Raw genomic sequence first — 13,412 nt, 5'->3', positions numbered from 1 at the left:
AGAAAATATTTGGCATAGCTACTCGATTTTTATCTCTTTAATAGGTCTACTTAATTGGCCGAAATGTTAAGATTGCAGTAAGTGCTGGTTTAGAAATTAAGTGTCCCTTTTTATTTATTTCTGTTTGCTGTAGGTGTGTACGGAGGCTAGAGGAGCCGTTTAAACTGGTTTCAGACTGTTTTGCAATCGACTGATTTGCATTTTAGAATTTCAGAGGTGTCACATCTCTCTTCTGCTTAATCAACCAGAAAACATTACTGTTATTTACGGCTTAAATTCATATTTACAAAGCTGTTCTGGCAAACTACCTTTCAAAATTTCAACCGTTCGTTCTTTGATTCAGGGTAACAATGGTAACTTTAGAACATCTTAGATGCAGACCATGGGCATTTTTTTCATAAAATAGGGGTTCAAAATACAGTATAGTTTGACACCCTATGTGCACTGCAAATCCCTAGGGAATTTGGCCACCAACTTAGGCACACTCCAGGCACACTCCACATGCGGCGAAAAGAGACAGAGCTTAACACAGCTTCTAACATTACTATGCCCGGAGTCACGTCAGTGGCACACTGCAACAGTTCCTCTAGATAGCTGTATTTAACTTACAAAGTCCTACTTCTGACAGCAGACCTCTCTCTTTTATCCTACAGCACAATTAGCCAAATTTCGTGACTTAGCACCCTAAAGTCTCCAAGAGTCACAGTGTGCATGTTTGGCCTCCTTTTCCTGGTTATGGATGAGGGGACCTATTATGATGGTAAGGGATCATACAACAAAGCCGTCACCCCTGTTCTAGGATGTCCCATGCATTCTGCAGTAGTTCATCACAAATGTCTTCCTCATATGGAGCAGTCACTCTGACTAATCCTTACTGTGTTTCTGCAGAAACCTTTCAGACATTTGGCTGCACGTTGTTTAGGATGAATGCATTAAGACTTCATGAGGGACATATTTGAAGACTGGCTACATGATCTCAAAGATATCACACTACATGGACCAATTTTCACTTAATCAAATTTCCTAAGTGTTATAGACTCAGACTGAAAAAATGCTTTGACACACTTTGGGGCATATTTACAAGCCCCTATCGCCACCACAGCGTCACTTTCAGTGACGTGATGGCGATAGGGGCTTCACCTCATTCACAAGGCAGCGTTAAGCCACATTAACACTGCCTCGTAAATAAGCCACCCTTTCACGTTGTACTTAGCATGAAAAGGGGACGGCAATCAGTGGTGCAGTGGGCGTTCCACCTCAACACCCATTGATTTTGACGCTGCCCCCTAATTACAAGGGTGGCGTAAATAGGAGGCAGCACCAACATTAAGGCCAGGGAAAATCTGGTCTTAACCATCGGAAACAAAGAGAAATGCTTTATTTCTCCTCATTTTTTGTTGTTTCCATGTGTGCTGCGTTGTGCAGCACACATAGAAACAGCAAATTGCCATTTCTTAGGTCTCGCCTGGCGTAGGCTGCGCACATGCGCAGTCTCGCTGGCGAGATTTAATGATATGGTGTATTTTCTGTAAAGGGCATTAAGCCCCGCCCTCTTTTCCATTGGCTGATGTCACCGTTTTTGCTAAACGGTGGCCAGCCATTGGAAAAGAGCTGTTCATGACATTTTCATTCGGCTTTTTCGCCCGTCCCACTTGGACGGGCTTGCCTGCTTTCCTTCTGAAGTAAAAGGTTTCTTATCTTTATGGGGCCAAACACATGGCCCCATAAAGATAAGAAAGCTTTTACTTAAGAAAGCTTTTACTTCAGAAGGAAAGCAGGCGAGCTCGTCCAAGTGGGACGGGCGAAAATGCCAAAAGTAAACGTCATAGGCTGCCTGCCGAGCGCTTGTTTTTTAAACTGAATGATGACCTTTTAAACGCCATGGGTGGCTGTGTTTATTGGGTAATTAGTGCTTCTCGAATGGGCTGTGAAGAGTAGCCTGGGTTTTGAGGGAAAATGTACTACATTTATTTGGTGAATAAGTTTTAGTGTTCCTTTGAAAAGGAAAATGCTGTAGTTCTCACCCGATTCTTGGACATGTCCCTCGTTTTGGCTTCTCATGGTTTCACAGACATCTTGTATCGCTGTCACCATAGCAACCTTCAACGCTCCAGAAATGACTTCCCGTGAATACGTTTTAGTGTTCCTTTGAAAAGGAAAATGCTGTAGTTCTCACCCGATTCTTGGACAGGTCCCTCGTTTTGGCTTCTCATGGTTTCACAGACATCTTGTATTGCTGTCACCATAGCAACCTTCGACGCTCCAGAAATGACTTCCCGAGTGTGAGCGTCGCAGGTTCTATGACAGGCTGGTAAATCACCAATGTCTACGGGAGGAGATACATGTTGCATTGATATCTGCTCCCCTAACACGGCCACCAGAATGAAATGCTCTCATTATTATTTGGATGGAGGTTTGCTCAATTGTTTGAAAGGATACGGGGCCATCATGGAAAAGAGGGTGGCGGCCATCTTGGAACGGTAGCATGGTAGTCTGTAGGGCAGTGCGGTAAGGTGAGGTCATTTTGGAATCGTTGTTTGGACGCCATCGTGGAATAGTTCAGACAATTATTACTTCTTATCAAATAATGCTTTTATGACTTATGCCTGTCCGAATACTTAACAAATGCATTTCATACGAATAACGCGAGACCCGATTTGACTTCAGTAGAAACAAGCATTGAAAATGCAATAGGTATCACCTTTGATTACGTTAAAGTCATTTGCTTTGCTAATTGTATTGTATAGCAAAGCAAATGGTTTTAACTTAATGAAAGACGAGACCTATTGCATTTTAATGCTTGTTGTTTATGTGCAGGAAAGTGTCCCTTCCTGCACATAGATAATCAAAAAAATTATTGCCATTTTACAACTTCTATGTGTGCTGCACTAAGCAGCACACATAAAAGTTATAAAACGTCATTTAAATATTGTTTATGTGCAGGAAAGGAGACCTTCCTGCACATAAACAATCTTCCCCTCAACGAAGACACCCTTGCATTATGTGCAAGGGTGCCTGCATTGGCGCTAGGCAGCTAAGTTTAGCGCCAGCTCAGGGGGAAACGGAGGGATGCACCATATTCTTGTAAATATGGTGCAGCCCTGAGTTTATGAAGTGGCGGAATGTGGCTTAAGCCAGGAAGGCTAACTCCACACTCCATCACTTCATTGTAAATATGCCCCTATATTTGTCCTGTTGATTTACAACTAATTCTTTTAGGTTTTGTTCCATTTATTTCCAACTATATTGGTATCATTATTTTCTAAATTAGTTTACATGTAAACAAAGGATTTTTAAAGAAGGGTCCTATTGTAGAACTGGATGAGGGAAGGACCTCCAACAAACTAACAAATATTTGTTATGAAGAATAATTTCCTTCCCATTGAGTTGTATTTATTATAAAACACTGCATTTTAATGTAAACATATCAGGCACAAAACTGCACAGCCTGCCAGCCACTAACAGCCTTGAGTCAATTTCTCCTCACTCTCTATCAATCATGGTTTCAGATGACATGTGTCTGAATCACAGTCTCACTTTAGCTCTCATCTCCTTTGTCCCATTACAACTTCCTTGGCTGTGGCCTTTTGTACCCCTGCTATTGGTGGGCAATGAGCTGTACATGATCATGGTGTTCCCGAATTCCCGATGGAAGGCATTGAAGTTTTTCAGAATTGCCTAGTGATCTCCATCTGTTCCAACTGTGAGCGAGCCCAGGGTGGCTGGGCACAGCTCACCACAATCAGATGTAGCCATCTGTTGAGCACAGACAATTAAAAACAAGATCAGCAGCAAAGGTTAGAAAAGCTACATGGCTACAGTGCATGTAGAGGAAACAGACCCAAGTGACACATAATCACAAAGCTTGCTTTGTAAATCATCACTGTACCTACACAGCATGTAGTTCAGCGCAGTCCAGTTGAAGCTAAAAAGATGGAATATTAAATGTATAACATTTCTAAATTATCACTGCTGTCAATAGAAAAAATATTCCCCTTTTCTAACACAGTGTTTTTGTTTTGGCAGGAGATGGAAATTTCATTTACTCTGCGGCTGATGAGAAGCAAAGGGGTAAATTTGCACGTCTAGTGAGCCCTATGGTTTCCTCTGAGAATGCAGCACATTGCATGACATTCTGGTATCTCATGTACGGAAGCCACGTGGGTACCCTCAGTGTCAAACTGAGGTACCAGAAACCTGAAGAATTTGACCAGCTTCTGTGGACAGTGACTGGTAATCAAGGGGGCCACTGGAAGGAAGGACGCGTCCTGCTTCACAAGACTTTGAAACATTACCAGGTAACGTGGTTACATGTTATTTGTTGATTGCTATCTATGTCAATGATTCATATAACTTAGAGATGATAACTGTCACATTGGTATTGTAGCATTTATCCACCACTGATACGGGCTTGTAGTGCTTTTTTTGATCTTGTCCCATTGATTGCAGGTCATAGAATGCATGCATGGTTGGGAGAATGTGCAATTGAAGGGAGGCTTACGTGGCGAGTATTTGACGTCATGTGTGAGGCTTCTAGAACTGCTAAGAGACGTGTACACGGACACTGCACATACGTATGGTTGTTTTGAGAATCATCATGTTACCTTGATGAGAGGTGAAGCTAGTGATTAGGGTGGATGATTCTGTTGTTAAAAAAGTTAGCAGACTAGGATCTTTGATGAGAGAGGGTAAGCTACACTCTTCCAGGGTTCATGGTATAGTGAGTATGGCTGACTTAAAAATAAATTAGGTGGTTGTGATAGTACTAAAGGTCCCACATGTCTAAGTCTAGATGTTCATACAGAAAGACTGGTGGCGAACACTAGACATACTTAGGAGGCAGGCATTGGCAGATGTTAGATGAGGGATCGACTGGTGTCAAAACTATAAACAGAAATAGAAGAACTTATGTATAAGGATATGAGTATTGGTAATGAAGTCCAGTGAGGATGTCAGTAGGCTTTGAAATCAAAGCAGAGGTGCAATGGCAGCATCTTTTATCTGTTATCCTTTGCAATGAGCAAGATCAAGTGTTGTGTACAGGTTAAGGTAAAGTTAACATCAGCAGGTGATGGGAAAACTAGCTTTATTTATTTCTAAGTTGTAACCCTGTGGTTTAGCTGGTGGAGGGTTAGTCCCTTGTGACGAACAGATGGTCACAAAAAGTGTTATTTACTAAGGGTTTTGCTGAAGCTTGTATGGCACTGTACAATCTCATCCTGCGGCAACTGGCTTTTATAATGGTATTTAAATTAACATAATACTTTGGGTTGCTTTGTTCCACTCAAGTGCAGTTGCAAATACTTAGTAAATGACACTCAAATTGTTTCTATTCACAATGGTTCTGAATTCCAAGGTTTAACTTAAAGGAGAGCCTTCAAGGCACACTTTCGGACATGTCAAGATATCAATTTATTTGCATTTTATATTGGGATATATGGCTCCTGGGCCTTCTGGGCGTGTATACCTAGCATCTGTATTGCAGAAAGAAGGGAATATTGTATTGTATTGTATCGCGTATTTATATAGCGCAAAAAACTGTCACCCAAAGGGAATATGCCATTTATAGCCCTCAGAATGAGGCAGATAATTTGAAAAGATATCCACCTGGTGACTGGTAATAAGTGTACAGCTCGTAATGCTGTCAGAGTGTGGTCCCTACGAGGCACATGTATGCAAAGTCCTTTGGCTAACTTTGAAACCCTTTTTGGTTTACGCAGAAGGAATTAATCTTCCCAAGTTTACTCAGTTCAGTCTAGAGAGCACAAGATTGATGGTTTGCTGTATTACATGTGCTGTATTCCAAGAAAACAGAAGATCCTTCTTAAATGGCTTAGCTTTTGCAAATAAAGCTGTTGTAATAAATAAATGATGAGATGATAGAACATACATATGGATCTCTTATGCACGAATTACCTTCATATCTTTAACTGCGTTCATCTATAAACCTTTCTCATATACGTAAGCTCCAATTGTAGGGAAAGCTTGCAGTTTAAAAACTCTGCCCACAGAACATAAGTGTGATCATCCACACTAAGAGTAAATATAATCAGAAAAAAATAAAACCTGCTTTTTTCAGAAATCTCCATGTATCCAGCTTTATGATCCAAACAGCAGAAATAAATTATTTGACAACTTAGAAGCCTTCATATTCCTACTGCAGCCTGTGATGTCCCAGAGATTCATCATGTATGTCACACCTTCCCAGAGGGAAAACATTGAGAGTTGGGCCACAAGTGTCTACAAAATATTGTTTCATCATACTCTGTCAATATATTTTATATATAGTAGTATTTCTTAAACCATTAATTCAACTAGACCTATTGCACATTGCACAACAGTTTCAACAAAACGTTACTTTCATCTGTTTCCATAGGTGATTGTTGAAGGTGAAATTGGAAAAGGAAATGCTGGCGGTATCGCAGTTGATGACATCAATATAGCCAACCACATTTCACCCAGCGATTGCAGAGGTAAGTAACTAGGCCTGGTTGGAATTTCAATTACGCTGGAGTAATCAGAGTAATTTTGATAATTCAATGTTATTCTTTGATGTGGAATTACCAGTAGTTACACGATTAGGCTTGCTAACATATGTAATTTCGGGGAGAAAAAATCCTTCAGCAAGAGTAAATTCAGTGAGCTGGAACAGCTGCTCGAGCTGCTGTTTATGTTGTGTTACATTTAGAGCTATTTTCTTAGCGCAAAATGCTTTCTTGCATCCATTATAAACTAAATGCAGAATAACTCTTCTTGCGTAATTCTGCATAATCTCGCTGAATTTCTGGGTAATTGTACATGATCAATTATGCCCACACCTATAAGTAACTGGTGCACTAACAGGAATCAATGGTGCTTATTTAATGTTTTCTGTTGTACCTTAATATTGCACCATATGCCCAGTTCACTGAAGAACATTGTACTATAGAGCGCTATTTATTCTTTTTTGCGTGCCAGTAGATAGCAACAGCCATTTTATCCATGTTTGAATCTACAGCAGATAGCTGTCATTATAAATTATGAACATACATTATTAGCAGATACGTGCACTACAGTACAAGAGGGGGCAAGCTCTATTAAGACTGAACATTAAATTTTTATAGGCGACCATCTCAGTAAATACTAGGGGTACCATGGCATTCATATTTCAACAACTCCATTTAAGGGTAGGTATGGTTATATTATACAACTTTAAAATACCTAAAATGTGCCAGTTGTGGTCAGCTGTGGGATCACAGCCCTCCAATAGACTGTGCAGAACTCACTTGTTACATGCCAAATTACACCACTAGTGACACTAAATTCAGCGTCAATTATGACATCATCACTGCTGGTACTGGACAGAAGAAATTGCCTTTGGGCACGCCCCACACCCATTATTCATGCCTGCAGTATCTACAGAACATAGAAGGCCATGCGGGTAATCATTGAAGGTTTGACCTGTAGTCAATACCGCTGTCAGTAGTACTTAGGAACTGCAGTCTCTCTTCCCCAAACTCTCGGAATGTATTTTGTAATGGGAAATACGTTTAGGGATGCTTCTCTGTCGCCTTGTCCGAGCTGCAAAATTTCCAGAATAATTTGTTAATAGATTATGTCATTTTTTTGTTTGTTGAGGTTTTCATGCAAATTAATTAAACATGGGCATAATTTCCAGCAAAATAAAAGTCAGACAACGGAAAATAAGACAGGACTTTAACAACAGAGAGATAATTTGAATGTGCTATATATTAATAATAATATTTAATAGTGTGCTTAGATTTTTATAAGTAAAAGCAATAGATTCTAGCAAAACAACGTTTCCAGTATGCTATATTAATCAATTATATTCATCCAATTATACAGACGCCAAACATATTTAAGCAAATTAAGACAACAATGAGGATTATAGATTGCGTGCAACAATCCATTAGATTGCTCATAACAACCTGTTTGGAAAAACCTGATAAAGAAAATACATACAAAATTACCTTTGTATGATACAAGATTAACATACTTTCCAAAGTTCTAACCACCCCTTTTTGTACACCTTCTATAAATACTGTCAATAGTGAATCTATGAAGTTGTCAGACTTTGCCACATTCTAATGTTAAAATGTATTTTCTTTGTCGGTTAAAAGAAGTCAAAAATACCACTCTGGCTTGAATTTAAGGAGCAAAGATGTATTGTTAGATAAGCTATCTAACACGGAAGTAGATTCAAAACATATTTAATAAATCGGAACATCCACGCAATACTCATTTAGGCCCCTAATCGTTAGCCTCCAGTTCCCAAACCAAAGTTGGTTTTGTGCTGTGTGTGGTCCTTCCTAGTAGATATAGTTCATACTCTATTCTTCCCACCGTCACCTAAGGTTTCTTAAAAAAGAGCCTGGAACTAAGCATTGTACATATTAAACCATAATTTGACTGTTTAATTATAAACATATTATGTTTTCTTATTTAGATGCACAACAAACTGATATGAACAATGAAATAAAGCAATACAACTCTGAAATTAATGAAACAGGTAGGTGCAGTAAGGTGTTTTTCTTTGCTGTTGAACCATACCATATTTTGCGTGAGTGGTGATTTGTGTAGGAACATTTCTGGACTAGCAACAGTTTAAAAACGTTTTCTATTATTATGGGAATATTAGTTGAAGACAACCATAACAACGTTTAGAAAGTGTTAGTGCTCTGATAAATTTTGCAACAAATGCATGTTGAATGATTTTACTTATTTGTTATTAACTGGCAGTGTGTTTGTTCTTCTTCACATGTTTGCTCTTTCACTGCTGTGACTTTGTCATATTGCTCTTAATATGCTGCTTGGATATCCATTTCATGTCCAACTTTCTTGATTAGACAGACATTACACCACAAAGAACCTTCTTTGGAGCAAATTGTTTATCCAAGTGAAAAATATTTCCTCTTAAAGGAAAACAATCTAATCAGCAAATTCAAATTTCCACATGATTTGCTCATGATAGTTGTCCACCTTGTGCAAAAATATCTTGTGTAAACTTTGACAAGCAATCATACTGTGGTCTCATGTAGATTTCCACAAGTGCTTCTGGCTGTCTTGGTGATTCTTTGTGAAACTCCAAAACAGGTAGGGAACCTCTGGAAGTAGATTTCTGACTTTTGCTTGGAGACTTTCTCAAATCATATCCTAAGAGAGTAATTCACCAAACAGCAATCACATGCGTATGTTAGCATATTTCTGTAACTATTAATCCTCATCCACCAATTTCTCTGTTTATATTCAGAGTTTACTCCAAAATACGTGGATAATGAGTTCACTGAGGACATCTCTAAAAAGCCGGGCAATGTACTCAAGACGCTGGATCCCATTCTCATAACGATCATAGCTATGAGCGCACTGGGGGTCCTTTTGGGAGCCATCTGTGGAGTCGTCCTGTACTGTGCCTGTTGGCATAATGGAATGTCAGAAAGAAATTTGTCTGCTCTGGAAAACTACAATTTTGAACTTGTGGATGGTGTTAAGTTAAAAAAAGAAAAACTGAACACACAGAATACTTATTCAGAAGCATGAAGGTGTGAAATTGTGAAATGAGCAATGAAGTTTCCAAGCATCGAAATGGAAGGACACAATGTTTGCGCTGTGGGGACGGCTAATATTTTACTGTACAGGCTTAAAGGAGTGCGTTGATCGACGTTGAGCCAAGCTTTTCTCAGGAGCTTCAGTGAATATAATCGCTAAACATGGACACTATGTTATAATCCGAATCATGTACAGTCAGCTTCTTCAGTTGGTTTTGTTTCTGAATAATCTAATGCTGGTGTTGAGACCAAGTATGATTGACTTATAGTTTGTACCCACCCCCCCCACCCTTTACTGTTATGTTTTGTTTTGTTTCTCTCCTGTGGGTGCTTTTTCAGTGTACAAATCCACTATGCTGTCAAAAAGTGTATCTGAGGGGCTCCTGTAGAGGGATATGCTGCCCTGTGGGTCAGTGCCCCGAAGCAACAGGAGTAGCAGCCAGCTCGCAGACTCCTTTACCTGTGTTTGTGCATAATTGCTGGTCTTGTGCATAGGCAATAAAGGGTTAGGGTGTCCTTGAAGTACTGTAGCATCAGTACCAATAGAATTTGTTGGCTCTGTGAATCAAGCTGTATAAAGTTTATTGATGTTTTCTTTCAGTGTTGTTCTACCCACCGTGCTTGTCTATTCCATCCAGAACATATAAAGCACCACCGACAGACACAACAGGCAATAGAGTGTACTGCCTGCCCTTGAGAAAATGTTCTTGGCACTGGCTAGTGTATGTCCTCTCAAGTGCCTTTTTGTGTTTGTACTGCATTCGATTGTGTTTATAATGACTGCAGACGCGCTATTCTGTAAAAGCCCTCCTTGTCTATAATTGTATTCTGGTGGCTAAAATGAAAATATACGTCTCGTATATAGGTGGCCTACGGAAGGTAAGGGCTACTGGAGATTTGTCATCCTGGCTCTAGAATCTTGCTCTTTGTGTTATGTTGGATGTCATTTTGTTATCTTTTTGTATAAAGCTGCAATATCTCCTTTTCATGTTCTTTCATATAGAATGTATTTTCAGATGTCTACTTACTCTGAGTAGATCACCGAAGTATTTGCCATAATCAAGGGGAGAGGACACTGCAGCTTTTAATCGCTGATCGTAATGACAATGGATCTAGTTAATATTCCCCGTCCATGTTCAAATGAAAATAAGGGAAAATCGAACTTTGCCCACAAAAGTCTAACTTTGGGTCTCTTGCTAGCAGCTTAAAGTGACAGTATCATTTTTCCACAATGCACGTCATACTGATTTTACTGCAAAAATGATTGATAAAATAAGATTTCCGAGGACACAAAGTGAGTTATTTCACACTTTAAGTTCCAAAGCAGAAATACATTTATTTTACTTCAACATCAGAATGTAATAGAATGTAAAAGCTAAGCATTTATAGGTCTCTCCTATCAAGTAAACCAGTTGTTTCCCCAAAACAATGGTATAACAATAGTCTTAGAGAGCTAAATGTTTCTTTAACTGCTCATTGACAGGACCACATATAAATGGGATAGAGAGAGCACACAGCCACTGGACATGAACCACTCTATGGAGACACTAAGGGATGCAGTATTCTCGCGAATGGGCATTCTTCCAAAAAGTCAGAATCATCTCAGAGTACTAACAAATGAGGACTTCTTCTAGGCTTCAAGTCACACCCGATTATACTGCCGCTGATCCTGGAATAATCATAGCCTCCTTGTGATGCGCGTTAATAAAAACTAGCGCAGCCAATTGTAATCCATTTCAGACCAACGGTGTGTTTCTTGCGGCAGATGTAAGTTGTGCTGCAAGTCTGAAGCAAGTCTATGAGAATGATATATTTGAAGTATACAGAACTTTCTCTTGTAAGGAGAATTATATTTTTAATAATACGTTGGAAACATTTGAGCAAGACTAGGTCAACGCTGTATTGCAATACTTATTTCTTAGATGCTTGCTTTGTGAACAGACATCAGTGGTTGTATAGTGTAAATACAAGAAACTAGTGAATCACAGCAACTACAGTCTCCGGTGGCCGCAGTGACTATGGGACAAACATGTTTTTGTTCTTCACTTTCTACCTTACTTTTATTAGCTGTACATTTTTTCTTTGTTAATTTATTAAATGCATATATAGACAAATAGGAAGTGTTTTAGAAAGGCAGGGGAAGGCGTGCATTGCGTTGCATCAATTTCAGGTTCTGAAATGAAACAGAAAACCATTTCTAGTGTGCAAGGACAAGTGTGTACATCCTTCCAGCTGGTCCTAATATCCTAATCACAAATAGCTCTCTAATTGGAAGACTCAAAAAATATATAAGGATACTTGTGAATGTCATTATACGATTGTAACAGAACATCTATATATTGTCAACACAGTGCAGTTAAACATCAAGAATTAAAAATATAACCACTGTGAAGTTCAAGGTATCTCTTGATTATATGGACTCACTTCAATTTTAGATAGTGGTCTTTCGCAACTCTGATTCATTGTCTTATTTATTGAGCACTCTTTGAACAGACTTAGGACGCTGAATGACAATATATGCAACAAACTTGAAACTTTGCTTGGGAACTTTGAGACTGGTTTATCAAAGATTTCCCATAGTTTAAGACATTCTTAAGACTCTCTTATGCTGGCGAATATAGCCTCATTTGGAAAAGTTTTTCCACCGCTTAAGACAATCTTAAACATTTCTTATGCAGAAAATGAGTTTCATAATTGTCTCAAAACCTAAAGGAATTCTAAATGATGTTTTAAGCCAAGACCAAACCCTTGTCTCCTAGCTTAATGTGGTTTAATATTCTCTTGAGTCAACAAAAAACCTTATAAATTAGGGCCTTTTGGGTTTTAGGTTGTATAAGCCACTATTCTCAATCAGTACAAGTTTGCAATTGCATCCTGTGGCCCCTCTTCTTTTGAGATGTTGCAATATGATTATAGCACTATACATAAGAAATTCTTCTAAGGGGTCAACCAATCAGCAATGAAAAATGATACTGCAACTTTAAATATAAAAAATCTTGCACTGATAATTATATTTAAAATATTATATGTTTATAAAGTTAATAATTTGTAAAAGCAGTGTTACAAATCGTTTTGTTTATATTGTTTTAGATTGTTTCATAATTTTAAAAATGTAAAATAACATATTTTTTCTTTATTGATAAACTTAAAAAAAAATCATTCTGGAGTAAAATGAGTTCATTTTACTGATATATTATTGCTTCATGTTTTGTACCATCATAAACTTTTGTGCAAATTTTTTTACAGAAATTTTTATTTTCTATGACAATGACACTTGTAAATTGTTGTTTTAAGATGAACAGCGAAGCCTTAACTTTAAATCACATTTGTATTCTCAGACATTGAGTAGCATAAGATCACATAGAACCGAACTGTAATTTAATTCCAAACTATGACTACTACATTCCAAAGATACAGTTGAATAAAACATTTTCATAAAAATTCATCATTAGTTACACCATTTCTTTTGTCTTACGTATATATTATTTTTAACAGATTGGGCTGGTATTTACAATATTATAAATGCACAAAGATTCAAGACAGGAATGATGAAGTCCAAACTATAGGAATAATATTCATCCATGCTCCCCTTTCATGGAAGATTTTAATTTCCATTAATTAATGATCAGAAAATTTTCACAAAGTAGTCTCGCTAAAGCTCACAAATTTAGTTAGATTTTTTACAGATGACATTACCAACAAGTGCATGCAATGATCATGGATTTAAAACATAAGGATTGTTAACAAGAATAAGTAGACACATAAATTAAAATGTTACAGACATCTAATGGATGCTTGAGCTTCAAGAGCATATATTGTCTGCCTTGGATGTGCATAGTTTGCTAATTAAAGCTAACAGCACGTCCC

At 38.2% G+C, this 13,412-nt stretch overlaps 1 protein-coding gene across 2 annotated transcripts in view; it reads left to right on the top strand.

The window, feature by feature from the left end:
- NRP1 (neuropilin 1) overlaps positions 1–12,990 on the top strand; it is a 230,756-nt gene extending 217,766 nt beyond the window's left edge. For both annotated transcript variants that reach the window (XM_085631861.1, XM_085631860.1), the window contains exons 16-19: positions 4,027–4,298; positions 6,377–6,473; positions 8,447–8,509; positions 9,251–12,990. In XM_085631861.1, the coding sequence (XP_085487987.1) occupies positions 4,027–4,298; positions 6,377–6,473; positions 8,447–8,509; positions 9,251–9,537 (719 nt within the window). In that variant the 3' untranslated portion in view covers positions 9,538–12,990. The remainder of the gene's footprint in view (positions 1–4,026; positions 4,299–6,376; positions 6,474–8,446; positions 8,510–9,250) is intronic.
- The last annotated feature ends 422 nt before the right edge of the window (positions 12,991–13,412 follow it).

The sequence above is a fragment of the Triturus cristatus genome, chromosome 10 (genome assembly GCF_964204655.1).
Source record: "Triturus cristatus chromosome 10, aTriCri1.1, whole genome shotgun sequence".
NCBI lineage: Eukaryota > Metazoa > Chordata > Amphibia > Caudata > Salamandridae > Triturus > Triturus cristatus.
Note: the sequence above shows the minus strand (reverse complement) of the source record. Positions and strands in the feature narration are given on the sequence as shown.